The sequence below is a fragment of the Corvus kubaryi genome, unplaced genomic scaffold (assembly GCF_017639235.1).
Source record: "Corvus kubaryi isolate FWS band 111438036 unplaced genomic scaffold, C.kubaryi_AGA036_p1.0 72, whole genome shotgun sequence".
NCBI lineage: Eukaryota > Metazoa > Chordata > Aves > Passeriformes > Corvidae > Corvus > Corvus kubaryi.
The window spans coordinates 1,864,855-1,881,518 of record NW_024582060.1 but is presented as its reverse complement, the minus strand read 5'-3'; the positions used below and the strand labels follow the sequence as shown (position 1 = coordinate 1,881,518).

Sequence of the window (16,664 nt, the reverse complement as noted above, 5' to 3'; positions counted from 1 at the left end):
ACGGAACGGTGTGGGGCAGACAGGCAGGAATGCGGTGGGGCAGGCAGCATCGCTCCCACAGCAGGCTCTCCCGGTGCCACAAAGGCTGCGACACAAAGCGCGGCGCGGGGCAGCTCCCAGTCTGCTTGGCAACTCTGGTCCCGCCCGCGCTGCCCCTCTCCAGGCCCCCCTGCCCGCTCCCCCCGGCACAACAGCAGTCAGGCGGAGCCCCCTCCAGCCGGGCTGGCTGGGCCGTGCCCCCCTCGTCCCTGCACCCAGACACGGGGAGGGGGATGTGTGGGGGCTGTTACCTGTCTGGAGCCAGCTCTCCGTTGGTTTTGCCCTGCACCGGGTCCTCCTTGTACATCCTCGTGCCGTAAAAGTACCAGTACAGGGCACCGCTGCTGTCCTCACCCAGCGGCTCCACGCGGAGGCTGTCGGCGTCCAAGCCCTGCGCCCACCGGGAGCCCCCCGCCAGACGGTGACAAGTTGAAAAGCGGCCACATTGTCACACAAAACATGATGACACCCCTCCGCAAACACCTCCCTCCCTCCCTCCTTCCCCTCCCACCATGGCACAGCAGCAGTACAGCTGCTCCTCCCGGCCGAGCTGGGAAAATGTTACTCCAGGGGGAAGGCGACGGTTCGCTCTCTGTCCAGGGAGGGATTTAGATTGGCATCTCTAATTTGAATGGCCTCCCTCGTTTTAACATTTCATCTCTGGTGCTCCTGACAGGGAAGGTCTAATTAGTGCTGGCGACAGTCACGCACAGCCCTGAGAAGCTCCCTCCCCCCTTCCCTTCCTCTACCCTCCCCCAGCTCCCCCAGTATACTTCATCCCCATCCTTTCATCTCACAGCATCCCTCAGCAAGGCAGCCGTCTTGGCTCTCACAGCCCTGCCACTACCATTAAAGCATCTCCAAATTCACTCTTTGCAGAAGGAGTAGCCAGAGAAGCCAATTTACTTAGCGACTCCCATGTTATGGATACATCCACACAGGACAAGGGCCCAAGTCCTGAGCAAACCAGTGCAAAGCATGGGAGAGGAAAGGGAACTGCTGACCCACTGTGACCCCTTCTCATCCCAGGAAGATTCTGATCTGGCCCAGCTCCTGTGGCCACACAGCTTCCCTCATTCCTGCTGCCTAAAGCACCTTGAGCAGGTCGAAGACATCATCTGCATCGAGGCGGTAGTCACAGAGGCGGTGCAGGATCTCCACGCGCGTGCGCAGGGGCAGCTCCTGGAAAGTGGACTCCCGCAAAGGGTTGGGCTTCCCTTCCTCCAGCTCCCAGCGGTAGTTGATGATGTCCTCCAGGTAGCTGTGAAACGTCTCGGATCTAACCAAGGAGGAAAAAGTCATACACAATTACTGTAGTTTGCCGTGTCCAGAAACAGCTGGTGCACCAAGCAACTCCAACAAACACAACACAGAGACAGAGAGCACCTGAAGGAAAGCTGTCAGCTATGGTTGGGTGCAGCTCTGTCATTCACATTCCTAAACCACAGCAACTTCATTGCAACACCACAGGATTTCATGTTATACATAGACAGCTCTTTATACACAGACTGTTATTTCTTTCTAAGCTGAAAGGACGAGTCAAACATGGTAGCAACTCATCCCCTTTCTCTCCCAATGGGCAGTGCCTTGTGCTAGCACCAACAACCACCCTTTACTACAATAGGATGCAACAAAATTTATGAGCGTGGTCCCATTCCAACTCTTCCCATTTGATGTGGAGACCATTTTCTTCAGATTTCCCTTTGCCCCCCACATCTGTCATTGCCAAGCCCTGCTCCCCTCTACTTCTAAAGAAATTTTCCATGCCCTGGTTCAGTGCCTTGAGACTTTGCATAGCTGATCACTTCCTCCCCACTTTGCTGCTGTGTGCTTCCCATACTCCTGTTGTGGTCCCCGGTCTCCTCTCCCTCCATCCCCAAAGGTGCTGCTGCTTTCTGCCTGTTCCTCCGTCGGTGGCTCTGGGGGGACATCAGCACAGCCCCTCTCACACACGTGGCTTGGACCCTGCCACACAGCAAGGCTCATCCCCAACAGGAATGCACCTCCCAAAAAGGAGTCAGTACAGAGGAGTCCCCGCTCTGTACTCTCCCAGATGATCAAGCTGAACACTCGAGCTCTTCATAAATATTACTACTAAAATGATCTTTCTCATTTTCTAGCTGGGTCACATTAAGTCGTACTTTTGCTGCCAGCAGTTCATCATATAACCCAAGGAAGCAGGTATTTCTTACCCTCATCTAGCACTGAGAGTGAATGTCCCCATCTGATACGTATAGGACCACTGATGGAGCTTAAGGCTGAAAGAACTCCTGTCTATATTTTAGTGAGACTTAAGCCTTCCTTCTGAATGCTCAAAATTCCAGGGGAGGGAAAGAAAAAGGGCTGGGGAGGCCATGTGTCCCTAACTATAAAACTTTCTGAAGATCTGTCCATATGACTTTGAGTCCTGAGACTTGCCAGGCTCGCTCAGCCTGCTCGAGCTGTGTACTCTGAGCACAGCAAAAGGGGACCCCCCCATGCCCCAGCCATTCGTGCACACACGGGAAGTCCATATGCCAGCAAGAACACCACTGGGTACACATTCCCACCAGCTCTCAAAAAGGCAGCTCCACTTGATAGGTTTTTGGCACAAGCAGATTACTCTATATGATTAATGGAACGGCGCCAGCACTACAGAATTGCATTTCCCTGAGAAATCGCTAACTTCTACAAAAGCTATTATATTTTAACAAAGAGGTAGAGGAGTGTGATCCAGCTGAAGGAGGATCATTAAAAGTCAACAAGAAGTTAGCTATTAGGCAGGGGTCTTTATGCATTTGGTAAAGACTGGATTTCTTTGCAAGGACCATGACTGGACAGTGACTGGGAGAATGAAGGAACAGATGCCTCAAGCCATGTCCACCTGGCAGCGTTTCCCTTCCTCCTTGAGTAGAGAGAAGTTGATGCTCCCACCCTGCAGATCCCTCCTCACCAGCCTGCTTCTTTCTGACGTCAAACGCAAGCTGACCTCCCAGAGATATCTCCCCTCACCACATGACTGTTACCAGCGCTCTGGTTGTCTTTAACAACAGATGCTTGAGCATACCTGGACCTTGTGCCCTCAGAAACCTGGAGTTTGCTCCTTTCTGCCTGACACAAGCAAAGCATCAGTGTTCCCAAGTATTGTTGTTTCACCCCCACTAATACCAGCAATCAGACAAATGTAACTTGAAAACAGTCCGCTATGCTGACAAAGTTCAGTCAGAAAGGGAGGACTGACTTTTACAAAATGCCTCAGAACTGCCTCAAGTAATAATTTTAGGGTAAAAATTACAGCAAATATCCTTTTTTAAAGTGAGATATTCAGCACACAGTACACCTACCTGAAGTAGATGAGCATTCCTGCAGTGTCTTTCTCAAATACCTCAAGACCTAACTTCCAGCAAGGACTTAGATTTGGGAAAGCGGGCAATAATATATTCCCTTTACAGACTTTTTAATGAAGAGTGCTACTTGATCCCACACCTTAAATGTCAGGTATTTACAGAAGCAATCAGATTAAAATAAAGAAAAAAAACAAAGGAAGAAAGGCAGCTTTGATTGTCTTCCAGAACAGAAATAGTGACGAGAACATCTTCTCCTGGAAGCAGGAAAACATCATTTGTATTTGGATGCTTAGTCCAGAAACAGAAGGGAAATGACTGCAAGCTCTCAGACAGCATTTGAGTTTCAGCCCCCCCCAAGTTCAGTTCTTTAACTCTGTCAGAGCTCAAGGCAGAAGATGATTTCACCGAATTGATACAGAGGTTCTGGCTATTTCCAATAAAATTGACTGAAAAAGCAGTTTCCCTAAGATCCCGGATAACTAGTGGATGAAAACGATTGCCAGGAAGAAAACACAAAAGTAAAAGGGTTTTATCTGCTCCTATTTTTTTTTCTACCTAAAAAAAAAGGAAGGCATGGATCAGACAGATACTTTTACCACTTGCATGAGTTCACTTATCTTGCTCTATCATTTTGGCTGCTCTCAAAGAAAACTGATCCCGGAAGCCGTTTAATTCCAGAAGATCATTTGAAATCTTTGCCCATGTAACTCCCTTTCCCCCTAGGGATTGCCTCTGTTGATTTAACCAATTTTGTTTTAGTTTGGCTTTCACGTAAGTGGCTAACACTAGAAATTTCCGCCATCCACCCGGTGTTCAATGCACTACAAGCTCTGTTCTTAAAGAGTACTTTTGAGTTCCTATCCCCATCAATTTTCAAAGACAGCTACTGTGCATTTGTCGCTTTGAATAAGGATAGAAATGAGAACCAGAGATGGGAAACAGATGTCTCAAGGCATTCCCAATCACTCTCAATCTTACCCAATTTATATTTTCCCTCTTAATGGGAACCGACCTCTTTTCTCCAGACAAATGTAGGGTGTTCGTCTTCATCCTGTCTGCCACACCTACACTTAGTTTCACTTATCCCACCTCTATTATATTTCCCTTTGAAAAAGTTTCTGAAACAGCTCCCTTGGTTTGGAGAAGAAAATCTGCAGGGAGCACAGCAATCTGTGAGAACTCTGCCCTTGGGGTTCTTCCCTGTGCAAAGCAGAAATGCCCAGGAATAACTGTTTAGAATTACCTGTAAAATTCAAACCCAAGAATCAAAGAGGCTGCATCCAGGAATGGAATGACCTGGATACAGTCTGTTAAACACCCTTTTTTCAAGCTCAGTAACAGGATAGCAATACACTTGCAAGTCCTACAGAGTCTCTGCTGCAACTGAGAACCTCCAAAAAACTCTTTTGTAAGAAGACAGGAAGGAAATCACTGAGCTAAGGAGGCAGACGTATCTCTTCTCCAGAGGTTCTCAGCATCCCTGGGACCTGTAAAAACACTCGACCAGTGGAGGCAGTGTTAGGTCAGTCATATCCTTTTCTCTACAAACTGGAGCCTTCCCAAGGAGGTTGAACTGGTATACGGTCACATTCTGTCTCAGGGCATGTATCCAAAGGAAAACCAACCCTCTTCTGAAAGTAAACTGGGAGTCCTAGAAACAATTTACAAAAAAAGTGTGAGACCACGGGCCACGACTCTCACCACATCTCAACCACTTCCTGATGTACAGCACCAGCAGCTTCCATACAGCTCATTAACCAAGGAAAAGTACTACAAAAATCAGCTACAACAGATCAGAAAAAGTACCTCAAAGAACTCTGCAACTGTAAAACTTCTCCCATCCCAACATGACTAGTACCATTAATATTTCATAAAACGGAGATAAAGTTTCCCTCACTTGTCAAAACATCCCTTGCTTTGCAGCTGCCCCCTGATGTGCGAAGCAATTTGGATAGCTGTAGTGGGGCAGTGGTGGAACGGCTCATGCATATCTATGTGGTACACCCCACATGGATGCAGACGATTTTTCGAGAGCCCACTGCAATTCTTAATCTTATCCCTGCCTACGCTCTGAAACCACAGGGTTGTTGTCAGAGGTCCCCATCTTTTTTTGCAAAGATCAGAAAGGAGGTCAAAGCTGAATTGCAACTGTGGTTGAAAGTTTTAGTCGTATGTTGCATATACAGAAGGAAATCTGGGGCACTGGGAAGGACACGACCTAGCACATCCGTGTCAAAGGGGAGGAACAGCGTCAGACAATCCACAAGAGTACCACTGAGGCTGCAGCTCAAGTTGCCTGTGATCTTTAGCAGCAGCTGCAAAAAAATCAGGGCATAAAGAAGATGGAGCAAGTTGAGGGAGGGGCTCCTCTCCACCATGGGTATCAGCGCCCCGAACAGCCAGAGAAATGATCCACCCCTGACAGCTCAGCGCCGCAGCCCGGCCATCTGCTGCCCGGCTGCCTCCCGAAGAGGGAGGTTTCTCTGTGCTCCAGGAGAGGGGAGCTGAGGACTCCTCCCCCCGCCTGGCCATCCCAGTGCTTTCCCCTGCTCAAAGGAGAGGCACCTTTCCCACCGCCTGGGTTTTTAACGCGTGGGGTCATGATCTGCTGTCACAAAAAGAAGCTTGGCCAGTGCGCTCGTCACCGTGCCCGGCTTCCTAGAGGGGCTCCTTTGGAGACCTCAGGAAGAGAGGGTGAGAATTTCACAGAGTTGACAGGATATATGGAAAAATTTGGTTGGAGCTTCTGGTGTGCATGCTTGGGAGGGAACAGCTGCACCTAGAGACCCACTGGGACCCTGCAGGAGCAAACTCAATGTGAAATTCCTTCTGAGCAAATTGGGGCTGGAATTATGTGTACAGACACAAGTGCTTATTTTTTTTATCCTCATGCCCAAAGGAAGCGGAGTCACTTGTGCTTTTAGTTTTAAAGACTCCAAAGTAAATCAAATCTTGGCTGGAAAACTGTAAACAAAATCAAGCCAAACAAACAAAAGCTAAACCAAACACTGATTCAGTAAGAGAGTCCCCGTGTCAATCTGCGCTTCCCGCAGGCAGCATGCCATGGCCCAAGTGTGGAATTACTGTCACAGCACATTGCCCTGTCTGGTCTACTGCTGCCAATTTTTTTACAAGCCCTCCCCCCACACATCTCTTAAAAAAAGCCCCTAAAACCCACCCCTCACAAAATCTCTGGTCCTGTGGGAGTAAATATTGGATTAAAGGAAACATTAGAATAAGGAGTTGAAATATCGGAGACAAAAATTTACCAACGAAGCTTGGACACTGCTGGCACACATGAATAAGCCTTCTGAAAGTTTAGATGCCAAATAATTGCCTGGACCCACTAGCTAGAATATCTATCATGCTGACAGTGTTTTAAGTCTCTTGTTTCATTAATTTACAAAATGCAACGGCAGAGTAAATACTGGCATGCTCTTGAGCTAAACTACTGGGAAAAAGGCAAGCCTGACCTGCATCTAATGCCAGACAGTATATTGCTCTTGAGATTAAAACCAAGAACCCTGACAAAACCAGAGGATGACAAGAGAGCAGGAACAACAACAGACCTCTTGCAACTCCTGCCCAAGAGTTGTATGTGGGAGGAACATGGAAAACAAGACAGGGAGAGCTGAGACTTTCTACCAAAGACCATTTAAACGTAAATGTAATTACTCTTGCAGTTCCTATTACAGAGTTAGCCAGTAAGGGAAATAACAGAGGTGATACTTCTCTCTGGTAAAGGCTTTAAAGCTAAAAAAGACTTGGATACATTCAGCCACCCAGGACAAGTGTTGCTTTTAGGAGGTTCTCAGTACTAAACGAAAATAGACTTCTTGGACATCTAATTCACAGCACACAAGAGAATGGCTTTGCCTCTGTGATCTCTCTAGTTAAATGAAACAACAAAAATCTAGGTCTTATCAGAACTTACCAGTTTTATAATGGAATTAATTTTATGGACTGAAGATATTTCACCTTATGGGCTGGCACCTTTTAAGTTCTGAATTGGCAAAAAGGCACCAGCTTGGTGTTGGGAGCCACTCAGGTGTTAATGAGAGCATTAACTGACAGATGGCATTCAAGATATTTCTCGCCTCTCCAATGAAGACAGCTTCTTTGCTACAGCAGAGATCAGGAAAGCTTAATTCTTAACAAGCATACAATGCTTTGGCACAAAGGCAAGCCCTCTGGAAGGTAATGGGAAGGATTCAGGGTTTGCTGGGATGACCTCAGTCAAACATCATTAACAGGGTCTGGAGAAGCAAAGCCTATTTCAGAAGAAAAAAAATAATGTAAGGGCCCCCATGATCAATCTATCGTGGCTTGTCAGAAAGAGAAAGCTTAGGCTGACCTTAGAAGCAATATGAGTTACTACTACCAGCCTGACCTTGAGCTCTCATGTAACAATGGAGACCTTTTTTTTACTGTATTAATGAGCTTTCTTATCTGAGGTGGGGGAGGAAGCTTTATGGACCAGCTTGTACTTCACCTTCAATTTACCCTACTGAGAAACTAAGTCAAGCATGATGCAGGGGGAAAAAGACACTACCCCATCCTTCAGGGGGAGAAGAGGGCTGGAGAGGAATCCCTCCAAGCCCTGCATGTGCAGCTGGCTCAGAAAGCACACGAGCCAACAGGCAGCATGTATTCCTCAGACCAACTTGTCATCAGGGTGACCAAACTGCCAGAGGCCCAAGGGCCATGAGCACCCTGAAGGGTCTCTCCACAAAACACTTCATTGCAGCAGAGCAAAAGGACCAAGAAGCTGGAGATCCAGGAATCATGACCTTAGGCTTTAGCAGCCACATTCAGCTGCACCACTGATGGGGACAGACTTCAAAAATTCCAGCCAAGGACAGTCTAGAGGAAGCAGTAACTCCACAGCACACTTGTGACAGACCTCAGCAAGGTCCAACCCTGGCAGAGCTCTTGTGATGAAGGAAACAAACACCCAGGTACATCCTGCTTTTCAGGGCCTGTTTTGAATCATGCTTGGAGAAAACCTGCGGGCCTACTAGTGGCTGTGAACAAAAGGAGGACAGCTGACATTAATGGACCCTGAATGAGATCACAGTGTCTGTGTGTGGGGGGGAAACTTCAAATTACACTGATCAGACCTCCAGAGTGAAGTTTCTCCTCCCAGAGTTGTAAAGACAGTGGAGATTGCTGGAGCACAAGACCATCACAAGGCATGTACAGGTCTGCCTTTTGTCCCCCACGGCAAGCCAGAACTAGTTCTTTGAATGCAGATATTGCCCAAACCTAAGTAATTCTGTACCTTATTCTTGCCAATTCTGTGTGGCCATCAGGAGCACTGGCAGTGAAGGGGAAGAGAAAGACATCTCAAGAGTTAAGCAGGTGGATGGCACTGGGCTCTATACACAAGGACATTTGTCTTCACCATTGCTGAACAAGGGAATAAAATCTTTCTGCATTAGAACCATTGTTTTGTTTCAAACAGAAGGACAAAAGATTACCTAGTTAGCAAATGTTAAGTAGCAGCAGTTCTTCCCTAAAATAGTCTGGCCTAACTCCTGGATTTGGCAGTCTGAAACATGAGCAACTGGAGGTTTCCACATCCATGAAAGATACACCCATGTCTTCCACACGAGTAAAGGACAGCAGAGTAATTTCAGCACCCTAGGAACTCCTGCTCCCTGCTCCTCATTTGTCCATCCCATAACTCACTTCCAGAACTCAAATGTGGCAGAGACCAGAGACCGCCCCAAAAATACGCTGAAGCAATGCTTAGAGAAGACATCAGGGTTCTGGATTTTCCTCCAAGCTAGGACAGGAGGTTCACCAGCAGAAGGGCTGCACAACCCTGCTAAAGAAATCTGATTTACAGGGTTGGATGCTGCGGACCTCCCACCCGAACTCCAAAAGCGTTCGTCTTTAGGAGAGGGGAAAAAATCATCTACGAAAACCCACGGCTGCCAGCAGCTAAGAACACTCCTACTCCTTGTCTTCCTCCATCTTACCCTGAGCAATCTTCCATGCACTCAAACCTGGGGAGGCTGGGAGGGGAGCTGGCAGACATGCTGTATCCCACAGAGAAGCAGAATAGGAACAGCTATGGAGCGAGGCAGTGTCTCCGGGGAGGCAGGGAGAATGGAGAGCTGATGTGGGCTGTCTAGTCTAATAAGGGATCACACCACAGGAGCATGTGTTGGCTTGACAGAAGCAAGTGCAGCCACTTAACCTGGGTATGACAGCTGAAGTGGGAGCGTTGCTTTGCTACCCCAAAAAAAGGGGAGTATGAAGGAAGGGAGGGGAAGGCACAAGGTCACCACAGCTGCCCACCCATCAGGAACATTCCAGGTCTGCTTGTCCAGATTTCTCACCCCAGCCACAGCCTGAGCAACCATGGAAGTTTCTGGCTTGGGCTCCTTAGCACTAGTAGACCATGCTCAGCAAGTCTTGAACCAGATGGAGATGCCCTTTTACCTCCCCTGAGCTGCTGTGTGCTGCCTTCCACCCCTTTTCCCTCACATGAAGGACAGGAGGCAGCAAGTCCACTCCTCCTAAGGAGGGACTGAAGTCATCTCACACAGCAGTGTGGCAAAAGGGCACGCTCTGATCTTCCCCAGCTGCCAAAGGCCCACGCTTCTCCAGTGACTTGGCTCTTATCTAGCAACAGCCCTACCAATGACACGGCTGCTGGGGGTGCTGTGTTTGTTATTTTGCTGAGAAAAGGCAGAAAAGCAGCAGAGATATCAGCACAGATACAGCACTGTCCTGCACTGGTCTCTTCTGGAAAGGCTCTTTCCTTAGGCTGGCAAATGCTAGGGACAGGCAGGAGTGCTGAGATAAGTGTCTATTTGATCTTTTTTCCCCCATTCACCCTGGATTTTTCACTGCTTTATGTTCCCAAAACGCCAAGGCAGCTAATCAGTGCTCTGTGACCCCTGTTAATTGGGCTGTGTGAGAGAAAGGCAGCACTGGCAGGAGAAATCACACATACCTGTTACTTTGAACTGTCCTGTCATATTCCCTCTCCCTGCTTGCAGGAGCTCCAAGCACCCTTCTGTGAGCCAGGGCTGCTCTATTTTCATCACCATCCCCAGGATCAGCAGGAGGGGCCACAAGTGTTTCGTGCTGTGGCCCTGCCTCTAACACCTCAAAGTACAGGGAGGCAACAAAGAGGCATATTGCTGTTTCTCCTTCCGTGTGAGAAGGTGAAAGTCATTTTAGGTGAAGGAAACACAACCTGAAGGCACTGATGGCCCTTCCTTCACCTGTGCCCAGCTGCTCCTCACTGCCCTTATCTGCCTTGCTGTTTTCTCCCTCACCCTCCCCACCACAATGCCAGAAAGGAGCGAGCAGATGCCCAGCATCCATCTCCCCATCCCAAGAGACCAGCAGCTTAACATGGCCAAGTGAGCCAGGGAAAGAGAGATTGGTGTGAAGATGTGAAACATTGGAGGAAAAAGGGGTTGGATTTGCCAAGCCTGGTGGATTATGCAGTTCTTGGAGGATGAGGAAGACACATATGGTTAACTAGATGCATGCTGGGTGCAGGGGCCTGCATATGTTTTTTAGGTAGGAGCAAGGGCTGCTTGTGTGTTTTTGTTGCTTGGTTAAGGAAAGGAAGAAACAGGAATATGAGTCTCAGCGAAACCAGAGCAGCCAGAAACATCCCAAACAACAGCTGAAGGTACATGGTACCACAGGAAGAGAAAACCCTGGGGGCAAAGGGGATAGGCAGGAGGATACAAACACTGCCCAGTCAGATTCAGGGAATACTAATGGGATTAAAATAAAATGTATTTATCTTCCAACGCTAGCTCAACCCCTCCTTCAAACTCAGTGAGTGTTTGCACAATCTCCATCAAGGGATGACTTGTGCTCTCAGTACATGCAGGGTTCTGGACAGAGAAGCAGGAACTCCACCCCTCACTACTGATGCTGCAATTTGAGTGAAAACTGGTAAGGACGAATCAATGAGTTGGATAACTGGATTAAAACAGGAAAAGTCATTCTGCTAAAAGATTCAGAAACATCATTATGTTGAGCAAAAAGTATTGCTACATGTATTTGTGAAAACATGAATTAATGTAGCATTAGATGAACAGAAAGGATTATTTACCTTGAATGAATAGAAAGAGAAGGCAATTTCAGACAGTATTAAAAACTGTCTTGTCCCTTAATTACACCTGCATAAATACAATAAATTAAGAGTGATGATGCTATTTTCCATGAGCATTGTTGTTTTTGACTCAGGGTGAGCACGTTCACACCAAAGGTGTGTTTAAACACACCTGCCCGGCTTTGCTGACACACTAACCCCACAGATACTCTGTACTTCACAGTTTATTCCATTTTACCTTTAGGGTACTGCCCTGAATGCATTAGTCAAAGGGTGCAGTAACAAATCAATTGCATTCAGTGTGATATACAGCCCATGAAAGCAGCTAGGGCAGCTTTAAACTCCAAAAGCAAAACAGCTCTGTAATCAGTCACTGACATGCATTTTCAACCATCATGTTGGAACTTGCACTACAGCTCCAGCATGGAGGAAGGCCTGAAAATAGAGACCTCAGTTCCCTGGGATATGGCTGAAATGGTAAAATACTGTGTGCCTGGAAATAGATAGGAACTTCCAGAAAACTCCCGGTGAGAAGGTTGGTCAGACATCCTGCCTGTCTGAATGGGAAGGAAACTTCAGTGTCTGTCAAGAAGTAAGAGCTTCCTGCTTCTTTAGTGGGGTTGCACTGAACAGTTCAGCAGCCAAAGAGGAGACAAGCTGAGTGTCCCCAGAAGGGTCAGCTACTCTTTTGCTGCCTCGAGGAATCAATCTGTTGAGCCAAGGGAGCCCAAGAAAGAGGCAATATCAGTTTCTAAAGCTTTACCCAGCAAGGGAGGCACGGCAGGTACTAGATTAGGGTGGTACCACTGCTGATGCCATCAAATTTTATGACTGAGGTGCAAAGGGCCAAGGAGAGAAGTTATCTCACGCCATCACCTATGATAAATTAACAATAGAACTGCAAATGCCTATTACACCTAAAAAGCTTTGCCACATGATTCTGCAAGAACACACAAGGGAGATGTCTAAGTGTAGGCCATCTCTCACCATGTGATAACATTGATTTTGGCTGGGGAAGAGCAGGGAAAATGGCTTTCATTAAGCAATGAATTCCCTGGCATGCCAGTGAATAGGCTTGGAGAGCTGAGGAGAGCTGGAGCCCAACACTCCTTATCCAGCAAGATCTCTCACTGCAGCCAGACTGGGAATATGAATTTTTCCCTCAGAGCACGTTCAGAACAAGAGACAGGAATCTCCTGAGACCCCGAAGTGCAGAGAACTCTGTCATGTTCAAAACCAGAAAGTGAGTGACTGAGACCAGTGGCCAAGGCAGAATAGCAGGAGGTGGAAACGAGGTCCTGAGTCCCAGAGCCAACACCAGGCTGTGTGCTTAAGGCACAGGACATACACTGGTACCAAAGGATGGGAAGATAATTGCAAAGAGAGGTTTTCATGACAGGTCAGCGGTACTGGTGCACAAGACAGAGGTGCAGAGTAAGACTGAAGGAAGAATGGACTGACCTGCAGACCTCAGCTGGTCCCCTGGTGAAATTTAAGATCACCAAGAGAAGATTAAGCCACGCTGATGCCAAACTGGAGATTTTACAGGCACATCAGCACGCTGGATGACAGACTTAACGCTATCAGTAAATTATGCCACTTTTTGGATGCAACAGAAAAACAAAGAACCTGGGTTCTCCACAGAGCAATACAGTAAGTCCAAGACACAGCAGCTCCTAGGGTCAGTTTTAGAGCTCAAAAAGCAATTCCTGGGCCTGAACACAAAACCATCGGACCTGGACATTTCTGCAAACAATTTAGCAAAGCAAGATATCTTTCTCCCCAACAGACAGATAGGAAGCCAGATTTTTTGTCAGCCTTGTGAAGAAAGTCAAAGGCAGGAGTGTCCCTTGGCAGTGTGAAATGCTGAATCTGAAAGGCCCTGGTCAGCAGGTGGACATCCTCCAGTCTCCACATGGATGGATGCCTCCCAGCACCTCTCAGGAATTCGGAGTGCTGCATTCTTTTCCTATTTCTTCCCCAAGGCTTATCAGACACTGAGGATGGGAATAGCTCACAGGCAAAACGATCACACAGCCAGGACTGCGTTTAAAGCCCGGGGGCTTCTGCATTGCTTCTGTGTCAAGTACCTTCGGCTTTGAATAACAAAAGGCAATCTCTTGAAGGATCAAAACAGAAAACAAAAAGAACCAGTGTTAGAACTATTAACTAACCCAAGAACTAGTTACAGGTTGTTTGATGGAAAAAAAAGAGAGGGAGAGATCTGAGTGCTCAAAAAGGAATGAACAAGTTCCTTTAGGGAAGACAGCTGGGGGGGTATTTGGGTAACATTGTCGAGGGACTAGAGGCATGGCAAGATGCAGGCTGCTGGCTACTGCTTTGAGGGGCTCTGCTGAGGCAGACTTCGGTTCCTGCAGGATGGGTACACAGCCAGCACATACTGATCTGACCTGGAAAAGTGCAGGGAGGGATGCTGGTGGCCACACAGACAAATGAAGTGTGAGAATGGCTGCTGCACTCCCCGTTCTTGCCACGCGCTGCTTCCTGTGCACACTTGTGACTTTTAAAGCATGGATTTTTCCCCCTTGTTTAGTGTCCTGTTCTGTGTGACCTCGACAGCCAACCACACAAGGTATGTCCCAACAAGAAGCCACTCTGGACATGATGAAACGAAGATCAAGCCATAGTAGTCTCTGTCTCAGGAGGGATGAACACAGTCTTCTGGATGGTCCAGAATAAAGGAATGTACCCGCAGCCCAAATTTCACCTTGTGACTGAACAGCAAGGGCTTTGGTTTTTCTGCAATGATAATTCACTTCTCCCATCAATGACCTTCACCTGCATCTAGCCAGGCTTCAATAGGTACTTACCAATTTTAATCCACAGGCCTCTTTCTTTCTACTACCGTTATTTGATTCTTTTTGAGGAGAAGCAGATCAACCCTTGGGAGCGGGAGCTGATTAACTTACAAAAGACCCAAATACATCTCCTATATTCTGAAGGAGCAAATAGGAATGGGGCTTACCGTGCTCCACATTCAGACTGGAAGAGGATCATTACTTACTATTCATTCCTGGATCCTTGAAGAACAAGTGAAGCCAGCTTAATGCTGCATTGTTCATTCCTAGTGCCCATCAACAGAAAGCATGCTCCCAATTCATTGCCACAAGGAAAGACAAGAGTGTTGCTGTGCCATAAGCACTTCTGATTGTTTGGGGGCTGCAGAGAGGACCTTAGGGTATTGCAGTGATGATGAACACTGTGGGGAAGAAGCTGGAGTTTATTGTCTTGATGATGATGGGGAAATAGGACACATGCCGTATATTACAGCACAAATCCATATGAAACAAGCCCTTATGTGCCTTGCTACTCATAGAAAAATACACTTAATGTCAGAGAAAAGAGTCCCCTGTGAGGCACAAAATACCTAGCGTGGAGTTGCCTTGAAGCAAATAAGCTTAGCAAATTTATTTCTTAGAACCAGCCCCACACATTATAAGTTTCTGGAGACCACGGATAAACCCAAGTTTTTACAGATGAATAGGTCCTAAAGAATCACTTTTGGGATTTGTTTCAGAACAGATCTTTCATCTTCTTTTCTCTGAAGTTGAAACCACAACCACTACACTGGTTGAGCCAAAAAGAAACTGGAAGGCTGGAAGGTAAAATGGGAGGAAAAGTAAAAGCATAGGTGACTTAGAAGAGAGACTGACATGACACACCACACTATCACAGTGGCCTAGCAGCTGTTCATCAAGTCCACTGAGGCTGAAAGGCTCCAAAAAAATGACTTCAGATCTTCTCCAATATTCACCCTTGGACTAAACATTGGTTTCTGAACTTGGATGAGGTGCTGGGAAGGGGCCTGCGAAACCAACTGTGCTGGAACAAAAATCCTGCACCAGTGTTTTGGAGCATCACAAGTCTCAAAAGTAAGGGCAAAGGTTTCACATCGGGTGAACTTCCACACCCCATCTGTCTCTCTCCACAATTCTTTGCCTTCTTCCTTGAAAGGAGAAGATATTTTCACTTGCCTTCTCAGTTTCTGTTTTCATCATTGCTTTCTTCCTCCTCTCCAGAGTACTTGGTTTGCAACATCAAGAACTTATAAATACAGCTGCCGCTTTCATATTTCATGCTCTGACATTGGCATGATGACATCACTGCAGTCACCAAGACCCTTTGCTGACTGTTCTCTATTCCTCCTTTGAAGTTTAGCCACCTATTCCTCCCTGTCAGTGTTTTGCATAACTCCCTCTCCCCAGCAATCCAATCTGTTTGTCTGTCATCCATCTGCCCTGACAATAACAGCACAGCTTTTCCTCTTTTTCTTCCACCGTTTTCAGTCCTTATTCTCCACCACATCTATGGAATAGCACTTCCAGAACATGCTACCAACTCTTCTTCAAATTCTTCTTTAAAGATTCATTTTATCCATCTGAGAATCAAAGACATTTACTTAGCTTTAGTTATATTTCAACTCTATAATTTTATTCCACTGTGCTTCTCATTAATCTCTGAATGACCGTGTTATTTTACTGCTGTAATCTCATCCTTCCTTTCCCAACACCTGCCAGCTGCTTCATTTTCACTTTTTACCCTTTAAAAGGCTCACCTTGCATAGCTTGGCTATTATTATAATAAATATTAAAATTAGATTCAAGATGAGCAATGTAGCCACTTCATCTCCCCTGCCCCCTCACGGTATCTCCTGTGCCGATGATACCGGGTTGATTCCAGAGGCCATCCACCAATATCCATGATGTATGCAAGGCAGCACTTGTTAAAAGTCAGACTGTAAATAATGCTGATCTTGTTGATATTCACTTGGCATTCATGAATATGATTCTGAGTTACTGGGGTGCTTTGTGGCTGGGCCATGGAAGCAGTTGTTATAACCAAGGTCACTGGCTCAACTGCAAGAGCCTGGCTGTTAAAACTCTTTCCAAAGGAGGTGGGCATGAGGTCTGCTGTGACTGAGCCTAGGCTGGCTGCCCCAGAGGTTATGGCATGGACTGAAATGGTGAATTCATTCAGACCAGTGTTAGTAGCCTGGCTTAGCTATTCCCACAGCCTAGTTCACACAGTATCCACGAGACTGAAATCTTGGCACTGGTTTGCCAGCTATTCCTGTTGACCTGCCACTTTATCCCCTAGACCAGACTGACAAACAGCACTTCTGGAAGGACACAGCTCATGTAGGCACATGCACAAGGGTGATTTCAAGATGTTAAGCATTTTACCGA

The 16,664-nt window shown here is 47.0% G+C and overlaps 1 protein-coding gene across 2 annotated transcripts in view; it reads right to left on the bottom strand.

Moving 5' to 3' along the window:
• LOC121675116 (cat eye syndrome critical region protein 2) overlaps positions 1-16,664 on the bottom strand; it is a 51,302-nt gene that overhangs the window by 29,601 nt on the left and 5,037 nt on the right. The window contains exons 2-3 of one of the 2 annotated variants that reach the window (XM_042050185.1): positions 1,135-1,318; positions 291-430 (exon numbers count right to left, since the gene is read on the bottom strand). In XM_042050185.1, coding sequence (XP_041906119.1) covers positions 291-346 — 56 coding nt within the window. In that variant the 5' untranslated portion in view covers positions 347-430; positions 1,135-1,318. Of the gene's footprint in view, positions 1-290; positions 431-1,134; positions 1,319-16,664 lie in introns of those variants that run through there. The other variant, XM_042050184.1, reaches the window with a different exon arrangement.